At 37.2% G+C, this 27982-nt stretch overlaps 2 protein-coding genes across 2 annotated transcripts in view; both read right to left on the bottom strand.

Annotated features, from left to right (window-relative positions):
• Window positions 1-3358: 3358 nt before the first annotated feature.
• Window positions 3359-10761, bottom strand: hspb8 (heat shock protein b8). The gene is made up of 3 exons (XM_077523008.1): window positions 10260-10761; window positions 5444-5507; window positions 3359-3954 (listed from the first exon to the last, which is right to left on the bottom strand). Exons 1-3 carry the CDS (start codon window positions 10663-10665, stop codon window positions 3777-3779), a joined length of 648 nt encoding a protein of 215 aa, XP_077379134.1. The 5' UTR covers window positions 10666-10761; the 3' UTR covers window positions 3359-3776.
• A 1282-nt stretch (window positions 10762-12043) lies between these two features.
• Window positions 12044-27982, bottom strand: part of srrm4 (serine/arginine repetitive matrix 4) — a 52438-nt gene continuing 36499 nt past the window's right edge. The window contains exons 8-14 of the mRNA XM_077522202.1: window positions 27639-27701; window positions 26547-26649; window positions 18305-18561; window positions 16251-16415; window positions 16053-16157; window positions 14672-14821; window positions 12044-14484 (exon numbers count right to left, since the gene is read on the bottom strand). Of these exons, the coding sequence (XP_077378328.1) occupies window positions 14295-14484; window positions 14672-14821; window positions 16053-16157; window positions 16251-16415; window positions 18305-18561; window positions 26547-26649; window positions 27639-27701 (1033 nt within the window). The 3' untranslated portion in view covers window positions 12044-14294. The remainder of the gene's footprint in view (window positions 14485-14671; window positions 14822-16052; window positions 16158-16250; window positions 16416-18304; window positions 18562-26546; window positions 26650-27638; window positions 27702-27982) is intronic.

Below are 27982 nucleotides of genomic sequence, written 5' to 3'. Positions count from 1 at the left end.
CAAAATGTTGAATAAAAAAAAAGAGCAAATTAGAAATGTAAATAAAAAATAAATAAATAAAAAAAAGTAAAAAATGAACCTCTGTTTCCAAAAATTGCAGAGATCATTGCAAAATATGAGGGCAACACAGTACAGTACTTTCTGAAATTAACTTAAAGGATCTTTTTGGTTCAAGTTGGAATGCAGAAAATTCCATTTTGAATCGCTTCTGACACCCGTGGCTGAAAAATGAAACTGCACATCCCATTCATTTACGTCGCCAACGACACAAAAAATGTGGAATGCGAACATGACGTCACATCCGCAGACAGACTTAGGTAAAAAATGTATAAATACGTCTTTGGGAGCAAATGAGTTAAGTCATTTGCTGCCAAAGACGTATTTAGTATTAGTATTCTATTAAGACGTATTAAGTGTTTATACGTTTTTTTTTTTTTTATGTTGTTTTATGCTAGAGCATACAGAAGGCTTTGATGCAGCCTTGGAACTGAAGAGAATGCTTGAAGCAATGAGTTATTACAAAACCGGCCAGCAGGTGCCAGCAGAGTATAAGAGATTAACCAGGCATTGTTGCAACAAGCTCTTTTCCCCACTGTTTTCACCAGGAATGTGAATAATGATGAAACTTAGCTATATTCTAATGCTAATTGCTGCAAAACAGAAACAGATAGAAATATACTTTTTTTTCCTGATTCTAATCTTTCTTTGGGTAGGTTCCATGTTTTTATAGCAATAGAACACAATAGTCTGTGGGCCTTGCAAAATCTGTCAAAATTTAGTAAAACAGCCGGGAGTGAAGGGGGTTGGGAGTAAACGAGTTAGAAGATGTTTCAGTCATAAATGGTCAGATAAAAACATATTTTAGGGGCAAATTGTTACATAGAGCAGTTTGAAATTCATTATTAATTTTACTGCCACACGTTACAAAAAAAAAACAAAAAAAAAAAAAACACCCACAGTGGCAGCCGAATTCCAGCATTTGAAATCATCTTTCAAGGCAAACAGAAAGTTGTGTACATTTACTACATTTACATTATGTGAGTACCACATTAAAGATGGCACTCATTCTTCCATTCCATTTCATTCTACCTTATTCCGTTCTTTAGTCATCACCATTTGAAAAGAAGTCATTTTAGTGTCACTGAACAAAAATTGAAAATGAGAAAACTAGCTTTTTGTGAAGATACATTTTCTCCGCAAGAGTGACTATTTTGACACAAATATTTTTTGTTTAGCGACGCTCTGTGAATTTGATTTCATGTGACAAAGGCTTTTAATCATTCATGTCATCCTTGAAAACGTTTCCGATGCAAATTCCGTCACGTTTCTTTGTCATTTCATACACCTTTAGCCAATTGGAAAGACACAATGCTGCCACCTGCTGGCCATAGTTAGTGGCTGTTTTTGGTTTCACAACTCAATTGACGAGACATCGCTACACTTGACCTTGCACTGCCCATTGATTTAAAAAACAAAAAAGAAACAAAAAAAACAAAAAAACAGATGACATCATTTAACATTTATGGTGGCATACATCGTGATTTTACTAAACGTTATTAATCGTTTTTGGCGGTCAAAGAGTCAAAGATATATTTTTCTTAGTCATTATAATGGGTGTCCACTCTACACAGACTTAAAAGTATTTCCGTGGGACTTTTTTTTTGTCGTCAAGGAAACAAATTATGAATTTGCAAAATGACTCGCCATTTTTTTTTCTCTTCGTGTGGAGCTTTCAAGACGCGGCCCATGCAGCCTGTCCCTCTTTTGCCTTGTGTTGATGATGGATGAGTTCATTTGCCGCAAATCTCTCCTTGGTGACGGAGAGCGACGCTAGCTCGCTTGTTTTTTTTTCTTTTTTCTTTTGATGTAGTGTCAACAGCTGCAATTGGCACAACAACAACAAGGCAGCGGCGTGAAAAGCTGGACGGGGACTTGTAAAAAGCGGATCATCATGTTGCTCATAAGAGCGACATTATTGCCTTGTTTATCTTCTCCGGTGATTTGCAGAAGGCGGGAAAAGTCGCCACTGGCTGGCACGCGCCCCAACGTCGTCATGGAAACCGTGCGTGGGAATGTGGGGTTCTATTTGAATTAATTTGCAATTTTTTGTTTTTTCAAAAATGATTTGTTTCACTTTTGTTTTATTCGTTTAAGTATTTTTTTTTATATTTTGTGTATTTCTTGTGTGCAAGAATTTTTGAAACATCACAGTAAAATTTGCGTACCAAAAAAAAAAAAAAAAGTGAAAAACATCCGCATTGATTGTTATCTAAAACGATAGTGACTGAAAATGCTTTTTTTTTGGGAAAATAAATAATTCCCAACATTCTGAACATCAGCTACGAAGAGAAATGATTGTTGTTGCCACGGCAACCCTGGCATTAGCTACAATGATTGACATGCCAGTCAACCAATGACCAAACAGCAACTGACTGAAAACAAAACGCAAAAGAATATTTGTAATATTTCCCATGTTTGAAAAACATCAGCTTTGAACATGGAAACGATGATGATGACGATGTTGCCATGGCAACCACAGCCACAGCCACAATGATTTAAAGCAGGGGTGTCAAACTCATTTTTAGCTCAGGGGCCGCATGGAAGAAAATATTACTAAGTGGGCCAGATCGCTAAAATTAATGGTATATAACTAAAAACAATTGCCGTCAATTATACGCACCCCTAAATTACGGAGCTCAACTGTAATCTATTGTTTAAAAAAAATAACACAAATGCAAATGAAACGCGGCAACACTTTGCCTGTATGAGTTCCGGACGTATTAAATCTACCTGTTTTGCATATATAAATAGTTCCCAGAATGCATTGTGAGGCACAGTTAATGAAGTTATGACGTTAATCCTTGTCATATGTATTTGTGTTACCAGTAATTGAATTTGTGTCATATTTAAAATGTTTATGTTAGTCTATGATTTAAAAAAAAATAATAATAATTTTTTTTTTTTTAAACAAGCCATAACTTTAAGTTGTATGTAAAATAATGACTTCCGGCGCGATTCTGTGTACAAGTTGCATAACTCATCTGAGGACTGCTTGTGAAATTACAAATTTATATATTCGATTGTGGCTGGCTGATTAATTGGTCCGACAATACAATTTTTTTTTTTTCACTTTATAAAAAATTGTCTTGCAGGCCGGATTAAACCCGTTTGCGGGCCTGACTGCGTCAACTTCAAAATGACCTCATTTTGTTTGTTGAGCGTATTATTTGAAAAACAATCTCGACAAATCATTTCAGCTCGACTGACACGTTTGACTAACCAAGGCACAACCAAACAGTAACTAGATTTAAAAAAAAAGTGTGCAGATCCATGAAAAATGGTCCTCCAAATTGTCATATGAGCTTGACGTCTTTTATTGGATCAGAAATCTCCAAAAACATCAAATACAAAAAAAAATGCAACTCAGACAATTTGTATTTACAAAACAGCACACGCAACAACGAGGCACCTCCAACACAATTAATTAATTAATTAAATAATTAATCGTCTGACATCGGTGCTCTCTTTGTTTCTGATACGTTTTAAAATTGTTTTGACATATTACAGCATAAGACAGATATTTAACAAAAAAAAAACATTGGCGTCACCGTATTGCGCAATCATGTGTAACTTCAGTCTTTGCATGATGTCACATTATTGCGCAATCATGTGCAACAGTATGACCTCATTGCACGTGAACAAGGTGAAAAAAAAGAAGTAATTTTTGCTAAAATGTGCAACATTGGTGGTGAGGAAGAGAACAGGGGTGCGTTTGTTTAGTGCACCGGTGCCTCCTGAAGCTTAATGGCGGAGTCCGTGTCCTCCTCCGAGGGTGGCGGCGGCGCATCGTGGCTGAAGAGGTAATACGGCGGCGTCTGGCGAGCTTCGATGATGAGCACGCCCTCGGGCGACAGCGACGCAAACACCGTCAGCGGGTCCACGTCTGGCGGGATCCTGCGTGGCGGGCGGGAAAAAAAACAAAAAAAACATACGTGCAGCGGTTTAGCTCAGTATGGAGTAACCAATAAATACATGTTTTATTTTGTTTTTTCACTCCAGTTTCAAATACAAAATGTATTTGTTTTCATTAGCAAAACAAAAAAAAGAAAAACAAATGTATGCATGTATTTATTTATTTATTATTTTATTTATGTATTTATTTTTTATGTTATTATTCATTTTATATTTTATTATTTATTATTTATTATTTATTATTTTATTTATTTATTATTTTATTTATGTTATTATTCTATTATTTCATTTATTTATTATTTTATTGTTTATTAATTTCATTATTTATTTATTTATGATTTATTTTATTATTTTTTAATTTATTATATATTATTTGTATTTATTTATTTATTTATTTATTTATTTATTTATTTATTTCAATAATCAGCTATCATATTTTTCCAAGAAAATCAATTTACATGAATTAAATTATATTTTTAAAAGTCTGAGAAATGGAGGTCATTTCACATGAATAAAGTTCGACATTTCTGCAAAAAAAAAAAAAAAAAAAAAAAAAAATAACCATAACAAAATAAAAGCTTTTAACACTAAGTTTTATTTATAAAAAGGAGAAAGTCATATTTTTAGTGGAATAAAATCAGAATTTTGTTTAATTTGGCAAATAATTCAAGATTTGAGCAAAGAAATTGAATTTTTTTTTTGGGTGGGGGGGATAAAAAGTAATACAGAATATTTTGAAGATAAAAATACATGAAATATTAATCTTTGCACGAGGAAAAAGTGAGATGACCAAGAGGATAAAAAGTCAGAAAAATCAGCATTTTTTTTATAGTATAAAAAGGTATAAAATTGCAAGGAAAGAGTCACAATTATTAAGTACAATTATTAATTACAATTGTAGATCACAAGAATATATTTTTTTTATATAAGAATTAAGTTGGTAAAAATAAACAGAGAAAAAATTGTAAAAAATATAAGAATAAGTAAAATACACTTTGTTTTTGTACATCTTCAAAAACACGCGTCTCATAATTGACTGCATGGAGTAAAAACGACGTCTCTTTGATTGCAGTGCATTTATTCTTTCACCGTTTATTTTATCGTTTAAAAATCTTTTTGTCTTCCTGACGTGCGGTTTGCATGTATCGCGCAAGTTTCCTTCTCAGGCTTCCTCCTGCATTCCAAAAATGGTGGCAAAGCTTGGAAAAAAAAAAAAAAAAAAAAAAAAAGTGGAGGTGAGGGACTCGTGCAAAAGCGTTTGCCAAATAAGGTCGTAAACACCAGTTGGCCTCGGAATGTTCCGCACCACAGGACAAGACGCAGGAAGGAGCTTCTCTGCTATTTATGGGGGGGGGGGATAGCTGCAGGTTATCGGCCATTAACAGGAAGTCAATAACAGTCAACTGTTTGATGCGTTCAAGAATTGAAATGTAACGTTTTCATGTTAATGACGTGTTTGATGAAAACTCACTGGATCTTCTTGGTGAAATTCTTGGTGACGATTCCGCCTTCCTCTTGCTTCTCTTCGTGTTTTCCTGGCGGCAACAAGACCACAGGTCAGTGCTACGATTTTTTACAGACATGCCTTGCAGGCGGCGGACCATCTGACATTATGTCGGATGCCCATATGGAGGACATACATTTATTAACATTAATTAATTAATTACTACATTTATTAAAATATATAAATTAATTAAAATAATTAATATTAATTTATTTATATTATTATATTTATAGAATAAATATTTTTATTTTATAATTAATTAATTAATTATAGATTTATATTTATATAATTAATTATTTTTGTTTTATAAGAATTATTTATTTAATTAATTTATATTATATTTAGATAATTAAATATTTTTATTTTAGAATAATTATGGAATTAATTAATTTATTCATTTATATTATATTTATATAATTACATGTTTTATTTAATAATTATTATTTAATTCAATTTATTGATTTATATTATATTTATATAATTAAATATTTTTACCTTAGAATAATTATGTAATTAATTTAGTCATTTATATTATATTTATATAATTAAATGTTTTATTTAATAAGTATTTCATTCATTCATTTATTGATTTATATTACATTTATATAATTAAATATTTTATTTTAGAATAATTATTTTATTTATCTGCGATTGGCTGGCAACCAGTCCATGGTGTCCCCCGCCTACTGCCCAGAGCCAGCTGAGATAGGCGCCAGCAGCCCCCGCGACCCTTGTGAGGAATAAGCGGTCAAGAAAATGGATGGATGGATGGATATTTTATTTATTAATTTACATTTATTTTATTGCATTCCATTTGACATGATTATTGATAATGACAATGACATCATGCAGATGGGCCTCCGCCTGCCAGGGAACCCTTCTTACTTTTTAAAATTATTTATGTATTTGGTTTTTTTTGTTTAAGTGATTCCAACCCTCACTTTCTCCCCATCGTGCTCTTGTAAGCTCCATTGATGTCTTTCCTATCTGTCAGGCCTGCGAGCAGCTGCGAAATGTCAAGCGAGTCGCCGGCGGCGGCGTTGACAATGTGACCTTGTGACCTTTCCTGGAGCGCCGGTACGCACGTGGAAAGCTGAGGAGAAAACTTGCTCAGCTTGGCGGCGTTTCAACAAGTGGGCCGATTTGTCATGCAAGGAGGGACAGCCGACATTCCAAAGGTGACATGTAATGTGGAATAAACGTGTTGTGGAAGATTCTGCACACGCCAAACAGATTTTGAGTCAACGTTTAACCTTGTAGACAAATGAGTGACTTCATTCAAGATGTCTTCTTGTAGGACGCGTTGAAATACAAAATGGACGACTTCACAGGATTCCAGAGACTTTTTTTTTTTTTTTGTGGGTCTTCTCTTAATTAAACGTGAGGGGTGGGAATCTCACGATATCAACGATATTGCGATATGCAAGGCTCACGATAACAATGAGCTCACGATATCGCCATTATCGATATATTGGTCAGGTCATAAATCATCTACGATCTTTGACTGAAGACTTGCATCCGTTTCCCCACCACTCTTATGGGGCGCTCCCCCTAGTGGCCCGCCAAGTCATTGGTCAAAAAGTCATCAACAAGGAAGCCGTTAGAGTGGCTGTATATTAACTACAAATATCGCAATACTTGCGTTGGTGTCACACTCCCAATAGACACGCCCACCAAATTTCATGTCGCCATGTAAAAGTGGCTTTAGAGGCTGGATTTCCAAACGAGTATAGTCGGACGAGTTTTTGTTTTTCAAGGTGCCCTTAAAATCCAAAATGGCCGACGTCCTGTGTCTTTTCAAAGTGTGACTTTTTGACACTCGTTTGTGGGTTTTCTCGGGGTGGGGGGGCTGCATTTGTGAAAAATGAATTTGAAATCCAAAATGGCTGACTTCACGTGCAATTCCAGGCAGGGATTCAAAAGATTTTTTTGCAGATCTTCTCATGATAGAAATGCCCACCAAATTTTATGTCGCTAAGTAAAAGTCACTTTTGGGGCTGGATTTTCAAACAAGTACATCAGCACGAGTTGTTCTTCAAGACACCTTTGAAATCCAATATGGCTGACTTCCTGTGCAATTCCAGGTGGGGCTTCAAGAGATTTTTTTGTGGGTCCTATCGTGATACTAGACACGCCCACCAAATTTCATGTCGCCAATTAAAAGTGGCTTTAGCGGCTGGATTTCCAAACGTGTACGGTTGGATGAGTTTTTGTTTTTCAAGGTGCCCTTGAAAAACAAAATGGCCGACGTCCTGTGTCTTCTCAGGCGTGACTTTTTTTTTTTTAAGACTCATTTGTGGGTCTTCGCATGGTCAGCATGCCAACCAAACTTTATGTTGCAAAGTGAAAACAACGTCAAGGCTGGATTTGTGAAAAATGATGGTAGAGAAAATCCAAAATGGCTGCCTTCATGTGGCTTCAAGAGACTTTTTTTGTGGGTGTTTTCATGATAGACACGTGTACCAAATTTCATGCTGTGAAATGAAACTCCCAAAAACGAAATCACCGAAAGTGTGAATGCAAGCGACGAGCCGATTTCCTGCCCGTTTTTGTGAGCGCTCATCTTTCGTTTGTTCCCGCAAGCAAGAACGTGCGCTTGTGTCAGACTTTGAGAATGCGCTGGCGTCTCGCATGACAGCTGTTGAGCTGACTGAACCTCACAAGTGGCATACCACAAACAAACATTTGCGCAAGAGGGTGGGGGCGTGGCTTGAATGGGACGAGGGGAGGTCCCCACAATTCACATTCAACTCTTCCCACAAAGTGCAAGTCAACACGCAAACTTCCGCAACATTGCGTCCGGAGCTTTGACAACAGCGGGCGGGCGGTTGGGTGGGACGTTTGTCCGGCTAAATCCGGCTCGCCGTCGCCGAGGGAACGACAGCGACGCCCCAGGAATGTGCGACAGGTGGTCGAGTTGCAGACGCACACGACCCTGGAAAGTCCGACCGCCACTGACCGACCGACAAATCGTTGGCAAAGCAAACATGCTCGCTGGCAAAAGTTCAATCGACGGAAAATACACATGATGTTAGAAAATGGTGTGAAATTTAAAAAAAATCCACTGAGTTAGAACATAAAATATTACCAATAAAATAAAGTTGAAAGGCTTAATTATGGAATTGTTGCAGTCTTGAGAATTTTTTAAAAAGCAGCAAAGATGAACTGAGATTTTTAAATGTACAATTGTACAAATTAAAACAAATAAACCGTTAATCGAGGGAAAACTGTTGCAAATTTTGGAAATTTGTAATAAAACTAAAATAGTAGCGTACAATATTTTTCCAAAGTCATTAGACAGAAAAAAGACATCTAAGAAAATATACATTGTTAAAAATATCATTAAATTAAAATAAAAAAATCAACTAAATTAGAAAATAAAATAAAAGTTGAAACGCTTAATTATGGAATTGTTATCAGTATTTTAAAAAAGCAGCAAATAACTAAGAATGCTTAAATAAGAAAATTGTAACACACGATTGTACAATTGTAAAAAACAAAACTGTTAATTTTAAGGAAAACTGTTGCAAAATTTGCAATAAAAACCAAAATAGTGTACAATATTTGTTCTTTACAATTTCAAAACCATAATAATGTTTTTTTAATGGCAAAACTAATCTATACATTTTAGGAAAGAAGTTTTTAAAAAGAAAAAAACAGCTGCTATAAACGGATATTTTAGTAATTTATTAATGTGTTTTTTATTCTTTCAATTAATTGATGAATTGGATTTAAAAAAAAAAAAACATTCAAATTTCCATAGTTTTCCAAAAATGACAATATTTCAAGTTGTAGTTTTTCCTTTGAAATTTAAATATGATTCAGTCAAAGGTTTGGCCTGTAACGTGAGGAAAATCGGCAAAAAAAAAAAAATGCTGATCATTGATCGATTATCTTTGGTTCACTCTGCTTTTAAAGTGGATTGCAGAAATTGGAGAATATTTCCAGAAAATTCTGAGCATTTGGACCATTTTAAATGTAAAAAGATCTAAACGATTCACCAGTTATCACAAATGATAACTGATTCATGGTGGACTACAGAAACTGGAGAATATTTACGGAAAATTCTGAGTATTTGGACAATTTCAAATGTAAAAAGAGCGAAACGATTCTCCAGTTCTCAACAATAATTGATTGATTGATTGATTGATTGATTGATTGCTCAATTAACTTTGGTTCAAAACAAAGATTTCATGGTGGACTCCAGAAACTGGAGAATATTTACGGAAATTCTGAGCATTTGGACAACTTTAAAAATATCAAAATGATTCATCAGTTATCAATTGATTGATTGATTCATTGATCAATTAACTTTGCTTCAAAACAAAGATAACCAGTTTGCTTTCATGGTGGACTACAGAAACTGGAGAATATTTACAGAAAATTCTGAGTATTTGGACAATTTCAAATGTAAAAAGAGCGAAACGATTCTCCAGTTCTCAACAATAATTGATTGATTGATTGATTGATTGATTGATTGATTAACTTTGGTTCAAAACAAAGATTTCATGGTGGACTCCAGAAACTGGAGAATATTTACAGAAATTCTGAGCATTTGGACAACTTCAAAAATATCAAAATGATTCATCAGTTATCAATTGATTGATTGATTCATTGATCAATTAACTTTGCTTCAAAACAAAGATAACCAGTCTGCTTTCATGGTGGACTACAGAAACTGGAGAATATTTACAGAAAATTCAGAGTATTTGGACAATTTCAAATGTAAAAAGATCGAAACGATTCATCAGTTATCACAAAGAATTGATTTTTTTGTACTCACCTGACACTTCAACGAATCCCTCCCTGGTCTTGATGTTGAGCTCGTGCGCCTCAAAGCTGTGCACGTTGACGCACACTTTCCACGGGTCCCCGGTGGCGCCGGCGGTGGCGCCAGCGGGCGAGGGCTCGCCGTAGCGGCCACCGGCGGTGGCGAACAGTGACGATTGCGGCCGCCGGCGCTCCGGGAAGGCCGCCCGCAGACCGCTCCCGAACGGCGCCGCCGAGCCCAGGCGGGAACCCAGCCGGCCCCAGCCGGGCCAGTCCATGGACAGATCTTGCGAGAAGGCCGGCATGCCAAAATCGTCGTCGTCATCGTCCGCCAGGAAGCGCGAGGCCATGGACTCTCGGAAGGGGTCGCGCGGGAAGCGCTGGCGCCCGCCCACGGCGTAAAAGTCTCCCTCCGCCATGTCAAGTCAAGTCAAGTGAAGCTGCGCGACGTGTAAAGCGGCTGGCGCATCACCCACCCCCGTCCAAAAAGTACAACAAGGAGCCAATGAAGCCGACCCGCCCCCGACGCGCTCCTTTTATAGCCGCTCGGGTCTCTGGAACGTGCGCACGACTGTAAAAAAAAAAAAAAAATGACCCGGCAGACTCTGGAAAGTTCTTCGGGTGCCTCGAAAAAGTCTCAACAGGCCACAAAATCCACTTGGGCCAACGCCAATAATACATTTAGACGACGAGAGTTCATGACACCACAAGTTAGTTTAAGGTGGTGCAACTCAAATGGAGGGGGACACTTTTTACAGCGCTGGCTCTTGCCCCGCCTCCCCCCCTCCGGACAATGAGTCACATCAGCCGGAATAGAAGACGAGTCAAGCCGTTGAAGTCAGCGCACGGCAAAAAGGAACACGACACACTTTGCTTTTGCGCCGCCTCAGCGAAAATAACTAACAATATATAAATAAAAATAGAAATCAATACATAAATATAAAAATAAAATAACTATGTCATAAAACAACTCTTAACTAAAACTACCCCCCCCAAAAAACTAAAATTCAAAAAACAATTTCGTACAAAAAAGGTATAAATATAATCATAATAGTAATAATAATAATAAATATAAAAAAAAACGAAAACTTACAAATATAAAAATAACTATGTAACAAGCAACTCTTAACTAAAACTATAACGAAAAAACAAATTCAAAAAACAATATCGTTAAAAAGAATAAAAACAAACATGCTATAAATAAAATATAATAATAATAATAATAATAATAATAATAATAATAATAATAATAATAATAATAATAATAATAATGACTCAAAACGTAAACTAACAAATATAAAAATAAAATAACTATGTATTAACTCTTAACTAAAACTAGCAAGAAAACCTAAAATTCAAAAAACAATTTTGTTAAAATAAAATGAAGACAAAAATGCAATACATCCATCCATCCAACCATCCATTTTCTTCACCGCTTATTCCTCACAAGGGTCGCGGGGGGTGCTGGCGCCTATCTCAGCTGGCTCTGGGCAGTAGGCGGGGGACACCCTGGACTGGTTGCCAGCCAATCGCAGGACACACAAAGACGAACAACCATCCACACTCACAAGCACACCTAGGGACAAATCGGAGCACCCAATTAACCTGCCATGCATGTCTTTGGAATGTGGGAGGAGACCGGAGTACCCGGAGAAGACCCACGCGGGCACGGGGAGAACATGCAAACTCCACCCAGGAAGGCCGGAGCCTGGACTCGAACCCGAGTCCTCAGACCTGGGAGGCGGACGTGCTACCATCAAAATAAATTTGAAAAATGACATGAAAATTGAGGCAACGGCAAGTTGTGATTTTATCGTTGGAAAATGGCGAAATGTGCAAACTTGGCATATTCTGGAAACAAATTTCCCATCAAATTAGCATTTTTTTGGTCACAGCATTCAAAAACACCAAAGTTGCATATGGCACAGATATTGTCATATTTACACTTCATAATTCATACAGATATATATTGCACCGACATATTCACAGGATTGTCTGACAAAATGAGAATAAATAATAACTGAATTTCTCTGTACATTATTTTGTTTTTTTGGTCCACAAGATAAAAGATCAGCTGCTTTGCTAACTCAGCGCATCGGGATTCCTCTTACATATTAGCCACTAACATTATTATTATTATTATTATTATTATTACTATTCCGCTAACATATTAGCTCGTCAGCTGTATGCTACACCCACACAAATTCAGACAAGAAAGAATACAAAAATGGCAAAAGTATTATTATTTTTTCACTGTTTTAGATACAAAAGAGTTGGCGCACAAGAGATCAGATTAACCTGCTAACTGATATGCTAACCATAGCTAGGTGGCTCGTCAACGTTCTCATGCAAACTGAAAAGTTGTGGGAGCGCTCCTTTTGTCGGCTTAGCACAATATCGAAATATTAAGAGGCTTAAGCTAACATAAGTCGTGGCATGAAGGCAAACAAATTCAATGTCAAATTTCTTCAGTTTCAGAAACGAAAGGTTAGGCGCACACGCTGACACGTTAGCATGCTAGCTGCCCTGCTAACCTTAGCGTCGTGGTTTTACTTACACACGAAGCCCGGCGGCTTTTCGGTATTCTCCTGTAACTCCCAGCTAGAAAGCTAACAAATCAAATTATGTACTAGTTTTCGTCTTTTCAGAAACCAAAAGGTTGATGCACAAGCTAACAGATTAGCCTGTTAGCATGCTTTTACCAGACAGTATCCAGAAAGCTATTCGGTATTCTCCCAAACCTTCCATCACAAAAGCAAACAAATTCAAATGGACAAATTACTTCATTTAGTCTTTTTTTTTGGAAATGAAAACGTTCAAAGATTAGCCTGCCAGCTGCTTCATAGCTGGCTAGCTGCTATGCTAACTCAGCGTATAGTGAGTTTTCTTTATTAACCGTTTCCTCACATACTCTTAACTCTCACAAGAAAGTAAGTAGATCAAATGTCAAATCACTCATTTTCTTCTTTTTGGGAAACCAAAAAGGACGGCACACAAGAAACCAGATCCGTTTGCTAACTGCCATGCTAACCAATAGCCTAGTTGTTCCAATTAGCAGCTAAACTCGTAGTTAGGTGGCTATTCTGTATTCTCAGTTTTCACATTATTCTTGGCAAGGAAGTAAATAACTAAAACATGAAAACTAATTGGTTCTTTTTTTTGTGGAAAACAAAAAGGGTGGCACATAATTAGCAATTAGCTCGCTAGCAGCTATACTAACGCAAGCGTATATGGATTCTTCCTTAACGCTAAAATAGTAGCTACACGGCTTTTCGCTAATTCTCTGTAGGACAATAAATCAAATGTCAAAATTACTCATGAGATGTCTACTGGTGGCACTATATTTTCACCAAATTTCAGGTTTTTGGTTTGCCCGCTAGCTGCTATGCTAACCGTAGCATAGCTGTTCCGTTTAGCAGATAGCTAGCACTAGCTAGGTGGCCTTTTCATCTGTAAGGCATACATACATCATCTTTTTGAATAAACCAAATGTCAAGTTTTTATTTTTTTTCTTTCACTTTTTTTTTTTTTTTTAAAGACAAGCAAAAGAATAATTTACTGCACGTCTGTCATAACAAGAAATGTTGCATAGAAAGCTTGGCCTCTACAACAAGCAATAAATATTGAAACATACCATAAATATGTATGCAGTTGGGGACGCTACATTAATATTCAATTGGGTTGGTACGCTCTCAACATAGAAGCGGCGCCGTTTATTCCCCTCGGCGTCCACTTGAGGTCCTTTAAAAAAAAAGGTTCATTTGATTGTTTTTGTTTTTTTATTTATTTCAGTGATCCTCCCGCATTGACATTTGGAGTGTTTGCACTCCATCACAGGTGAGATTCTTTTGATATTTGTGCCTGAATGAAGACACTTTTGCCTGCAGCCCTCAAAACATCCTCAGGCCTTTCAAAGCAAATGAGCTGACAAATAAACAAACAAATGACGCTTTGGAATCTTTTGTTGAAATGAAAAACAAAAAGCAGCAACAAGGCGGAATTGTGGCAGAAACAGTCCCTTGCTGCAAACCGTTTCCGTCGATGTCGATCAATACCTGCTGGCGCTGCGCCGGCGCGCGCCGAAGCTCCGCAACGGGCTGCGACTCACGCTCCCGCGGGCCGAAGACGGGGATGAGGAGGAGGAGCTACGGCGGCGTAAGAAGAGGCTGCTCGGCGACGTGGTGCTGCTGCAGGACGACGGGCTGCGGCGCAAGTACGGGACGGGCCTCTTGCGGGCGCTGCAAAACAAACATCTGAGAATAAACAGCGTGCCAACAGGAGACTTACCGAGCAACACGGCGCTATTGATGGAAATCCAAACTCGAAAATGTTTTATATTGTTTTATCTTTTGTGATTTTGGCGCCTTGTTTTGGAATCACCCAGTGCAGTACGCGTGTTGCTGCGGGTAGTTAAAACATGTTTACCTGGTGATGCGTCTGGCTTCCAAGTGGCTGGGCGAGTCCCTCCTCCTCTTCCTCATGGGTGAGTAGGACTTGCGTCTTCGTCTCTTCCGGCTGAGTCGGCATTCGCCGTCCGTCCCGCTAGAGGCAGACACTCGCTTTCGGGATGGCGACCTGCGGAACGACCAACAATTATTGGATCTTGCTTTCAGCCATTGGTTTTCCTTGTGGTGTGCCACAAGGCTCCGTATCAGGGCCACATTTGCATTTACATGCACGGTCTTTGCAAAAAAAAAAAAAAAAATGTTGCTATTCACAACAAATGAATAAAGTGCATACATCCGAAGTCAAACGATTTTGACCATGTACATGTACTTTTTTATTTGTGATATATATTTAGTACAAGGGTCAGTCAGCAAGCTTGAAAAGACCTATTTGAGACCAAACAAATAACTAAAAATGTATCTGGAGCGGCAAACCATTTTTCAGATTGTAATGATGGAAACAGTGTGTTCGTCTAATGTCGTGAAGGCCCAAGAGGGCCCTAATTAGAGCTGCACGACAACACAAAAATATGACAGCAACATCCAACACGTGTATACATTCATTTGCTTCTCCCTTTCCTCTTCCCTTTTTGGATTTAATTTAGTAATTTTTCATACTTATTTTAACTTTTCTGCGTTTGTCAAATTCCTGATATTTTTAGCAATTTTTGCCATATGTCTGGCTATTTTATTCTATCTTTTTGCTATCAATTTTCTGACATTTTTGGCAAACTTGTGTGCATTTTATGGTCATTTTGGGGATTTCTTACTTATTTATGGACATTTAATAGTTAAACATTTTGAATATTTTTTCTGCCTTTTTTTTTTTTTTTTTTTTTTTTCCCGACATTTTTTGGCAAATTTGTGTGCATTTTATGGTAATTTTCAGGATTTTATGATTTTTTTTAAATTTATTTTTGGACATTTGATAGTTAAACATTTTGAATATTTTTTTCTGCCTTTTTTATTCAATTTTCCGACATTTTTTGGCAAATTTGTGTGCATTTGATGGTAATTTTCGTGATTTTTTTTTTTAACTTGTTTTTGGACATTTGATGGTTAAACATTTTCAATATTTCTTTATTCAATTGTCTGAGGTTTTTGGCAAATTTCATGCACATTTTATGTTAATTTTCTGCTTTTTCTCTTCCTTTTTGTTTGTTTGTTTGTTTTTGTTTGGTATTTTTTGAATATTTATTCATTTTTATATACATTAATTTATTTAGACAATATTTTATTTAAAAATAAAAATGTAAAAAAAAAAAAAATAAAAAAAAAATCTGCAATTTTTTTTAGAGCCACGGGGAGCCACACAAGAGGAAAAAAAAAAAAAAGTCAAGAAAAAATGAAATGAAGTTGACCTGTAACGTGTGCATGTGTAGCGGCTTCCCGTGGAGCTTCCGCTGCTCAAGCTTCCCCGCCGTCGCCTCCGACCCGACTTACGACTCGCGGAGCGCGAGTAGGAGCTACGACGACAAACAACAAAGCAATTAACGCCTCCGCAACAAATCATCAGTTGCGTTGCGCCAACTGTTTTTGCCAATTTCGGCATTTCGAACCTGGCAGATGTCGAGCTTGGAAAGCGCCGTCGTCCAGAGTCTCTGGAACTTCGCGACGATGTGCTCCTCCGCCGTCCGCGATGCCGCTCGGCGCTCGCTCGCCCCCTGGAGGACGTCTGCGGCGATCTCGCTGCGCCGAAGCGACACCCCAAAGCTTCATCTTCTCTGGGATGGTAAAGAAAGCCCGTTTCAACTTCAAGACTTTTATTCCCGCCAACCGCGTGATACAAAATGCCATTTTGGAGGATTATTTATTATTATTATTTTTTTCTACCATAAACGCCACCATTAAACGTGAAAAAGACATTCTTTTGCCATTTTAAGTCATGTCAAAAAAACTATTTCTCCTGACTCTGGGAGGTTTTTTTTTGTTTTTTTTGACTACTGACAAGTAGTGTTAATTTTGTCAACAAAAACTAAAAAATAATTTTGCCAACACATTTTTTACCAGACTAAAACCCTCATTAATAAACCACAATTGGGACTAAAACATTCTGCATTTTTGTCGACTAATGAAGACGAAACGGAAATTTCACTTCACTAAATTATGGACATTTTAGTTCATAAACAAAAACGAGATGAAAAATGTGATGATTTTGTCAAATCTTGTCTCTGCAAATCTGTCATGTGACACACAGTTGACACGCCCCCCTTTCAAATCTGCAGCTAACGAGTGCAACACATGGGACAGACAGGAGGCAGATTGACGGTGAAGGGTTAAAAAAAAAAAAAAAGTACATCCATCCATTTTCTTGACCGCTTATTCCTCACAAGGGTCGCGGGGGGTGCTTGCGCCTATCTCAGCTGGCTCTGGGCAGTAGGCGGGGGACACCCTGGACTGGTTGCCAACCAATCGCAGGGCACACAGAGACGAACAACCATCCACACTCACAAGCACACCTAGGGACAATTCGGAGACAATTCGGTTAATTCCCAATTAACCTGCCATGCATGTCTTTGGAATGTGGGAGGAGACCGGAGTACCCGGAGAAGACCCACGCGGGCACGGGGAGAACATGCAAACTCCACCCAGGAAGGCCCGAGCCTGGACTCGAACCGAAGACCTCAGAACTGGGAAGCAGACGTGCTAACCACTCGACTACTGTGCCGCCCGAAAAAAAAAGTACATTATAGCTATAATTTAACATTAATCCAATGTCTATAACGTTCCAGCAATAATGTTAATTTGACCGCTAACTAATGCTGGCTAACTTACTACCTTGTAGCATAGATAGTAGCCTCTTGTTGATATACTGTAATTGTGTCAAGTTGTTTATCATCAAAAAAAAAAAAAAGGAGAGCAAATTTGATGTGAAATAGTTGTAGATCCGAAATAATCATAACCTGCTTACAAAAATAAAATAAAAAAATACAGGGGTTAAATGATTGTCCTGACTAAAACTAGACTGACATTTTTTTTTGACTAAAACTAGACAAATAAAATGATATTTTCTTGGACTAAAGTAAAGACTAAAATGCGAGATTTATAGTCGACTAAAAATGGACTAAGAAAAAAAAACAGGATGAGGTTGACAAAGTACGATAAAAACCTCACAAGCGTGATTGAAATTGGACTTAAAGGGATACTTTATTTATGTAACTATTTTTGTCAGTCAAACATAAATATTTTGCCTCTAAAAATTTGATATTTTCATTATTTTTCATGTCCAATTAGTACCTTTAAAAACACATTTTGCAACTTGCTGTCGACTGAAAATGACATCACAAGGGCTCAGGTGACCAATCACAGCTCAGCTTGTGAATGTCACATGATCAAATCTAGAAAACAGGTGAGCTGTGATTGGTTACCTGAGCCCTTGTGATGTCATTTTCAGTCGACAGCAAGTTGCAAAATGTGTTTTCAAAGGTACTAATTGGACGTGAAAAATAATGAAAGTATCAAATTAATTATAGACAAAATATTCACTTTTTATTGCTATAATGGGCTAAATAAATAAGTGACGTATCCCTTTAATTGAAAAATGGAGGATAAAATGAAGAGTAGTGACAAGGCGGCCGTCTGAAAGCGTCTGGCCTAGCCGCCACCATGTCACCTTTTGAGGAGAAGGTCGCCCGGCCTGTCTTCTCCGCCGGCTTTGTCCAAGGAGGCGTAGCTGGTCAGCGAATTCCCCGAGTCGGAGACGTCCTGGTCGCGGTCGTCGTCTTTGCGGGCAAACGACGAGGAGGCGCGGCTCTTGTCGGCCGGCTCGCATGACGGCGGCGAGGACGTGTCGTTGCCCGAGTCGCAGTCGTGCGAGCGCTCGCCCTTCCGGCACGGGCGTCCTTGCCGAAGCTTCGACGACGACGTGGTCTGCGGGCGGACAGAAGTGGGCGACGATCAGCAGCCTGAGCGGCTGCGCCGAGCCCGCTTGTTGGCAAATCGCCGTCGTCGTCATCCCGTTAAGATAAACACAAGAAATGTTCCCCGAAAAAAAACAAAAAATCTACTCAATGTCTTTCCTCCTCAAACTTTGAAGCGCGTGAAGAGACATCATGCAAATTTGAGGCATGCAAGTCAAGAAGAGAAGAGAAGAAAAGGCGCTCACCTCAACGCTCAAACATTTACAGTGGTGCCTTGACTTACGAGTTTTTTCCGTTCCGCGTTCAGGACTGGAAGTCAAATCAGTCGCATCGCAAATCAGCAACAAAACTGAAATGAGGGGAAATGTTTATGCGGGTATCAGCACTTTCCTTTCCTTAACAAAATAAAACAGAAACGAAAATGTGTCTAAAAAAAACAAAACCAACAGAAAAAAAATAAAACTAAAATTCAAAAAAACGATTCCCTTAATGAACTTAAAAAAAACAAAAAACGAAAATGCTTTTTAAAAAATAAAGTCTAACTGAAAAAAACAAACAAACTCACAAAACAATTTCCTTAACAAAATAAAATAAAAATGAAACTATGTTTTAAAAACCCCAAACTAACTGAAAAAAATAAAATTAAAAATTAAATTAAAAAAAAAAAAATCCTTAATGAAATAAAATAAAAACGGAAATGTGTTTTAAAAAAACAAAACCAACTGAAAAAGCTAAAACAAAAATTCATAAAAACTATTCCCTTAATGAAATAAAATGAAAAAACGAAAATGCTTTTTTAAAAAAAAAACAAAGACTAACTGAAAAAAACTAAAAAATTAAAACAAAACAATTTCCTTAACAAAATAAAATAAAAACAAAAATATGTTTAAAAAAAACAAACTGAAAAAAAGATCAAAATAAAATTAAAAAAATGTCCTTAATGAAATAAAAACGAAAATGCTTTTTAAAAAACAAAGACTAACTGAAAAAACTAAAACAAAAATTCAAAAAACAATTTTCTTAACAAAATAAAAACAAAAATATGTTTTAAAAAACCCAAACTAACTGAAAAAAAAGATAAAAATAAAATTCAAAAAATGTCCTTAAATGAAATAAAATAAAAACGAAAATGCTTTTAAAAAAAACAAAAATAACTAAAAAAAAACAAACTAAAACTAATATTCAAAAAACAATTTCATTAACTAAATAAAATAAAAACTTAAAAAAAAAAAAAATAATAACTGAAAACCAATGTTCCCTCTAATTTTCCACGTGTCTGTGCATTCACACAAACTTCTTAAGCGGTCCATGGACTATGGTGAGCAACATCCACGGACTTATATATGAATGGACTCACAATGCCACTTACCCCGCAGTGTTTTCACGTTATTTACTGTCTCTACGGTGAAATGCCTATGGTACAAAAAAACTCACACCACTTATATATCAGATTTGTGACATGATTAGAATCAGACCTATTTTGTTCTTAATCAAACAGGTCATTTTAAGCATAATTAAGTCGTAAGACAATTTGTAAAATATGGACCCACATCATCCATTCAAATATAATGAAAAACATGTCATTTATTAAACCATGAACGTTCCTGAAACGTGTAAAGAGCTTTATTTAAGGGGCTCGGAACTACGCCCATATTTGGACTTCCTGATTGGAGCGGTTTGCGGTGTCACCTGCAGTCTCGTGAGCGTTTGTGTAATCTATGTATGCTTCAAACTACAATAGAATGACCCAAACTGCTATTGAAACTGTAAGGGAAGTGGGAATGGTGTCTTGTTGTGTGCGTAGTAGGCGCCAGTCGGCGTCAACCGTGTTGGCCATTCATTTTGGACGGAGCCGCCCTAACCCACAAAACAATATGGCTTTTAGTTGTTTTTTTGTCACATTTTTCTTCCCCACTGTTAACCACATGCACTATATAAAGTTTTCATTTTTTCATAGGAAGATTATACAAAAAAAATACAAACTGTAAATACAGCTCATGTTAGATTTATTTTTATTTTTTTTAATGCGCTGCAGACATTTGCTGTGCGCTTTGTCGGTGAGAGCACTGCGCGATTGCGCATGTGCGCAGCTTAGAGGGAACACTGGTGAAAACTACATTTTATGTTTACAAAACTAACTACAACTATCTATAATTATAATATATATATCAAATCAGAGACCATTTGTTGTCATCGTTCTATCCCTACTTGCGACACAAAGCAAAAAAAAAAAAAAAAAAAAACCTATTTGAGCAAGTGACAAAATTGAAAGTGGGAGCGCTCATAAGTCAAGGGACCAGTGTTTCTTCTTCCTGATCGGAACAGAAAGCGAAAGTGTGGAATAAAAAAAAGAGCGAAATCTATCGTCTACTACTCCGCAAAGGTGACGGGAAAGAAGAGAGGATGCGTCGGCCCGAAAAGAAAAGCTTGATTGGACAAACAAACACTTTTCTACGTCGTAGACAAAGAAAATGACCAGGCGCCAGCGGCGTAAACTGAAGAAAGATACACTTGGCTAGACGACACACGAGCCTTCGGAATTAGCCTCGCCTAGCCTAGCCTAGCATGAAGAGCCCTGAATCCGCGGGACAGCATCCACTTACCAATCAGGATTTCCTCCTTAAGTAGGGAAGGTGGAAGAAAAAGGGGGCAACATAAGTGCAGCGTTAGAGACGGGAATTGGCAAGAACAAGACAAGCACTTGGAATTTGTTTTGCTTTGGAGCAACACGGAAGGACGCCCTTTCTGAGTGCAGGCAAGACGACACCACGTCGTTCGTCTTCCGAAACTCGTCAACAGGCGGAACCCACACCGAAAGCGCACAGATATGGGGAGACATTTGTCTCAAAAACATTCACACAAATACATTCGCCATTTTCACATCCACAAATATTTTTTTGATAATTTTCACATGTTTTTTCAGATCCACAAATATTTTTATCATTTTCACATAGGGGTGGGCAATATGATAAAAATGTCATATCATGATTCTTTAAAAATTAAATCACAATCTCGATTTTATCACAATTATTTTTTTTTTACATATTTATTTTAGACTAATCTTCACATTTCTGAACATTTTTGTAATATTTAAAACATATTTAAAAATTTACATAAAACCCTAAAGGAGAAAAAAAACAGACATCTTAAGCCAACTAAGCTTTCTGAACAGGTTTCAATTGAAATAGTGCAATGAATGTAAAAATAAATGGTAATGAACAGCCTCAGTTACTTCTTTCCACCGCTTGCTTGCTTGCTTGTTTTTTCCTATGGAGTGCCCTTGGTAAATGACTGTGTTACCGTGGACTGTGTTAGTTTGGAGCTGCTAGCGGCTGGTCTTGGTCTCCGTTTGTTTTGGCTGTTGGCGTACACTTTCGGATGCTGTCTCCGCATGTGATTAAACAGGTTCATTGTGTTGCCATCTGACGTCCGAATGGCGTCTCAGCAATTTTTGCAAATTACTTGTGTCTGCGCCTTGTCCTCTGGAGAAAAGCCAAACCAATTCCACACTAAGGAGGTGGACTTTCTTTTCTTTCACGTGTTTTTCAGATCCACAAAGATTTTCATAATTTTCATGTGTTTTTCAGATCCGCCAATATTTTTATTATTTTCATGTGTTTTTCAGATCCACAAATATTTTTATCACTTTCACGCGTTTTTTCGGATCCACAAATATTTTTTTCATTTTCACGTGTTTTTTTGGATGTGCATTAATAGCCGCAATTTTCACACGTCTTTTTTAAATTTTGTGTGTGCATTTTCCACGACTTTTGCTTGCCAGGAAAATGCACACACAAAATTAAAAACAAAAAAAAAAACAAAAAAAAATGATGTGAAAATCGCGAATATGTTTGTGGATCTGAAAAATACGTGTGAAAATCACAAATTTATTTGTGTTAATATTTTTAAGACAAATCTCTCCCCATATTTGTATGCACAGCTGTCCACAACAACACAAGCAATGAAAAAAAAAAAAAAAAAAGAGTCACAAACATTGTTAAAGTTAGTCATCGGAAAACATTCTATCTTACTAATCGTTTGAAATTCATGATATTGCAAATGCACAAAAATATTTTTGTAAAAATTTCAATTCATTAGAGGAAAAATATTTTTGCTAAAGAGTAAAGTGGAAATATGATTAAATTATTAAATTTGGATGATATTAAAATTCAAATTCTGAGAAAAAGTTAAGTCATAATATTACAAGAACAACATTTTGATATTTGTATGCAAATAAAGTTGCAACGTGAGAAAAAAAAATAATACAATTGTATGACAATAAATAAATAAATAAATAAATAAATAAATAAATAAATAAATATTAATTTTGTGTGACAAGGAAGTGGTTAAAGAACACAACTGTTAATATTTCCTTGCCGCCAAAATCAATAAAATGTGAATCGCAAAGACGCTCGTTCGACTCCGGGCACAAATCGATGCTAAGCTAATTTCGATGCCAATTAGCCGCGCGTGCGCACGTCCATTCATTTTTCTTCGTCCCGTCAAAGACGATCAATGTTGAACATTAAGCGGCGACCGACTCAGGAAACGACTTACCTCCATTTGCATAATTGCAATTTTCAACTAGCTAATTAGTCCCATTTAACGTTTGAGCCACGGAAAAAGCTGTTAATTGCTTACATTTCACCATATTGCATACGTCCATTTCCCAAGAAAGTTATACCTGCAATAGGTGAAACTTGCAAAATAGTCAACATTACATTTACACATTTTCAACATTTTCTCACAGTTCTATCTTGTTTCAATACACTCACCGATTAAAAAAAAAAAATAGGTAGACGATTGTAACAAAAAGCCAAGCATGCAAAATTGCACCAAAAAAAGAAAAATCGGCGAGCAGTGAGGCCGCAAAGGTTGAACCATGTTATAAGCTAGAGATGTAACGATATCCAAACACCACCATACGATATTATCACGATATGAAGGTCACGATACAATAATTATCACCATATTGTCGGGAGGTTGGCGATACAAAAGAAGGTCACAATATTATTGAAAAAAAAAAAAAGAGCTCATACTAATTAAAAAAAACAAAAACAAAAACAAACATTGTGTGACGGTATATTGCAGCAATGAAAAATCTAAAAATATAATATAATATATATATATATATATATATATATTAGGGGTGTCCCGATCCAATACTGATATCGGATCTGTGTCCGATATCAGCCAAAAAACAGTATTTTTTCTGTCCATGTCCAAAAATATCTGATATTTGCACACATATATAAACAGTCCATTCCAGCTTCCGCTCCTGATTTTCTATCCGGCAGCGTCTGCACCGAGCATGTAGCGCTCACGTGATCAAACAAACAAGCATGCATGTGAATTAGCTTTTAGCTAACTGAGGAAGAGAGAATGTCGACATTGTGGGAGTATTTTTCATTGAAAAAAGAAAAAGACAGCGGACAGCAACATTTGTCAAAAGCCGAAGTTCCCCGTGGTGGAAAATAAAGGGAGAAGTTTAATCTAACCAACCTCATCAAGCATTTGAAAAAGTATCACAAACGAGAGCATGTGGATTTTGAGAAGAGAACCGAGGCGAATAATCAGACAGCCAACGCTGTCGGAATAATTTTCACACCGTAAGAAACTCCCACGGGACGGCAAAAAGGCTTCACCTAAGTATCACTGAAAATATCGCTTAATTTATTGTGCTTGATGGCCAGCCTGTCAATCGTTAGTACTGTCGGCTTTAAATGTAATTGAGCACCTCAAGCCTCGCTACGTTATTTCGAGCCGCCACTATTTCGTAGATAAAACTATAGCGCGGATGCATGGTGACGTTCAAAGGTGTATAGCGGCTTATGTGGCAAATGCTAACGCTGTTAGCTTCACCACGGACATCTGGAGCTCAGAGCAACTTCATTTATCATAGAGGAGCATAGTATAGAAGCAAGCTGACGGGGCGGCATGCTGAAATGCTCATCTTCTTAAAAAAGAATCTCCACATTATGCTTGGTCTGCAGAAAGGGAAGATGGAGGAATAGTGAAATTAACCAACTGTTTTTCTACTTTTATTATAGTTACATTTTCATTTTTATTTATTTTAAATAGGAGCTTGGGACACGTTGAGCAGTGAGAGAGTGGCCAATATTGTGTTGGTTATATATATTTTTTTGTCCCGCCTGCTGTTCCCACCATAGTGACCATACACTGAGTGTGTGTGTATGTATATATATATATATATATATATATATATATATATATATATATATATATATATATATATTGAACTTCAAAGAGTATAATTTGTTTTTGTTTATTATATTCGGGTTATTTCTCAGGGTCCTTTATTTTGTATTTATTTGATTAAAATACATACTTATAGTTGCAGTTAGGTAACCCAAATTTAGGAATAAACGGGTCATATTTTCTCATACTTAAGGTGCTGATTATTCCTTATTTAAATAACACTTGGTCAAGTTTCTTCTAACATTTCATACTAAAACAAACGTATCATTCCTGCTGATATCGGTATCGGACAGTACTTGAGGCTGAAATATCGGTATCAGCTCGAAAGTGGAAAAAGGTGTATCGGGACACCCCTTATATATATATATATATATATATATATATATATATATATATATATATATATATATATATGTAGAGGGACTAATGCAGTGCTTCCCAATTATTTTCTGTCATGCCCCCCCACAGTAAGAAGAAAACATCTCGCGCCCCAATCCGCGACAATAAATAGTATCATTTGTCTATAAAATTGTTATAAGCACACCTCTGCATAACACTATATCCGTATTAACGTATAAGAGAATAAAAGAAAGAAAGAAATTGGACCAACTTACAACAAACAATAGCTTTATTAACTGTAACAAAAAATATTTAAAGTACATCTGAAATTCAAAAATAAAATTAAATCCTTAATTAAACTATAAACATTTTTTTGACTAACCATGTCAAACCATCCATCCATTTTCTTGACCGCTTATTCCTCACAAGGGTCACGGGGGGTGCTGGCGCCTATCTCAGCTGGCTCTGGGCAGTAGGCGGGGGACACCCTGGACTGGTTGCCAGCCAATCGCAGGGCACACAGAGACGAACAACCATCCACACTCACAAGCACACCTAGGGACAATTCGGAGCACCCAATTAACCTGCCGTGCATGTCTTTGGAATGTGGGAGGAGAAGAAGACCCACGCGGGCACGGGGAGAACATGCAAACTCCACCCAGGAAGGCGGGAGCCTGGACTCGAACCGGAGTCCTCAGAACTGGGAGGCGGACGTGCTAACCAGGCAGCTAACCGTGCCGCCCATGTCAAACCATATGATACGGAAAAATAAAATTACATAAAATCAATAAATGCATTCAAACTGATCAACAACATTAACTCAGGAGCACCATATTTTAAAAAAAAACAAAACTTTAACCTGCTAAACAAAAATATATAAAATAATTTGTGCAGATTTTTTTTTTTTTTTTGCTGTGTGTAAAGCGCGCATGCTCAGTGCAAACAAAACCCCTACACACTGAGAGAATGCTCCCTGCGCACACTCTGCCAAAACATACCTCGTGAAAATTAAACTGCACTGAAAAAAATAGCCACCAGAGGGTGCACAAATAGAAATCAACCTGACTTTTTTTTTTTAAAACATATGTTCTGCTTTTAATATTGTGACATGATGCCGACGATGTATTGTGGCAGCTTTTATATCGCAATATCGCGATACTGCCGGTATCGTTACATCTCTAGTTAGTTATATCGAGGACACTTTGCAAACTTTTTTGTCGCTGCTTCAAATCCAAAATGAAAGCACCGAATTGAACAATCGAGGAAGGAAGGCTCGCCCGATCGGCGTCATTGACGATTTGCCGAGCGCATTTGCCGGCATTCTAGAATGAAGGAAGTGGCCGTATGCGATGTTTCGCCCTTTTAAGCTGCCAGGGAAAAACTTGGAACGTGGAAAAACTTGACAAGAATTTGTGAGAGTGAGCAAGAAGGACTTACAGCGGCGGTGGAGAGGACGGACGTCGTTTTGACGGATTTGGAGACGCCGACGCTGCTGTTGGTCCGCTTGGCCTCCCAAATGGGACGAGACCACTTTTGGGGTCTGCAAGCACAACACCGGGAAAATCATCAGAAATTACCTTGAAAAAAAAATCTAATCAAATAAACACATTGCCTTCATTTTGATGACGTTCAAATAAAATGCTGAGTTCTCAGTAGCAGAATAAAGTCACAACATTCAATATGAAAACTTTTTAATTTGTGCGAAAATAATGTAACAACAGTAAAGGAAAAAAAAATGTTTTTGTATAAGAATAAAGTCACATGAAAAAAAATCTTCACATATATGAGATTAAAGACAATCTAAATGTCAAAATATGAGAAAAAAAAATTATTAATTTTGCAAAAGAATAAAGTCACGACATCCGATTGGCTGGCAATCAGTTCAGGGTGTACTGCGCCTACTGCTCGAAGCTGTCTGGGATAGGCTCCAGCACCCCTGCAACCCTTGTGAGGAGTAAGCGGTTAAAGGGATACGTCACTTATTTATTTAGCCCATTATAGCAATAAAAAGTGAATATTTTGTCTATAATTAATTTGATACTTTCATTATTTTTCACGTCCAATTAGTATCCTTGCAAAACACATTTTTCAATTTGCTGTCGACTGAAAATGACATCACAAGGGCTCAGGTAACCAATCACAGCTCACCTGTTTTCTATGTTTGGTCAGGTGACATTCACAAGCTGAGCTGTGATTGGTTACCTGAGCACATCGTGATGTCATTTTCAGTCGACAGCAAGGTGCAAAATGCGTTTTTAAAGGTACTAATTGAACATGAAAAATAATGAAAATATCAAATTTATTATAGGCAAAATATGAATGATTGACTGCCAAAAATAGCTAAATAAGTCAAGTATCCCTTTAAGGTCCGATGAATCAGTCGGGCGCATGTGCACGAGGAATCCTTCTTGAAACAATTTTCTTGCTGAAAATCCTCAAGTGAATGGCAAGCTGAGAACCGGAATGCCGAACGAATCTGTGCAAGACAACAACAAGCCGGAAACGCAAGGCGGGCGTTTGCCGTCCTACCTGTCGTCTGCTGACGAGTAGCCGCCGCCACCGCCATTCCCGCGCCGCCGGCCGCTGCCGTAGCTGAGGAAAGAACCGCCGCGTACAAAATGCAAATGCGTCATCGCCGGCTTTACAACAGCAACGTCGTCATATGACAAAGCAAAAACAAATTCTGTCACAAATATCCGAGAAATTCAGAATGTATTGCGAAACGCCTCGTTTGTACATGAAAATTTTTTTTTTTTGATCAAGATTGAAAACAATATCATGCACAAAAGAAAAAAAAAGTAGCAATTGGTGTAAGAATGAAGTGACATTTTGGAAGCACTTCAACAATTTGCTGCATTCTTAAAACATTTGCT

Source organism: Festucalex cinctus, chromosome 5 (genome assembly GCF_051991245.1).
Source record: "Festucalex cinctus isolate MCC-2025b chromosome 5, RoL_Fcin_1.0, whole genome shotgun sequence".
Taxonomy (NCBI): Eukaryota; Metazoa; Chordata; class Actinopteri; order Syngnathiformes; family Syngnathidae; genus Festucalex; species Festucalex cinctus.
The sequence above is the reverse complement of the archived record's forward strand: the minus strand, read 5'-3'. Positions and strand labels throughout refer to the sequence as shown.

Excerpts from the sequence above, each read along its gene's own strand:
- hspb8 (XM_077523008.1), bottom strand. The coding sequence starts at position 10,665 with ATGGCGGAGGGAGACTTTTACGCCGTGGGCGGGCGCCAGCGCTTCCCG. Across the intron at positions 5,508-10,259 it reads GGGATTCGTTGAAGTGTCAG|GAAAACACGAAGAGAAGCAA; the intron begins GTGAGTACAAAA and ends TGTTGCCGCCAG. Across the intron at positions 3,955-5,443 it reads AATTTCACCAAGAAGATCCA|GATCCCGCCAGACGTGGACC; the intron begins GTGAGTTTTCAT and ends CCCGCCACGCAG.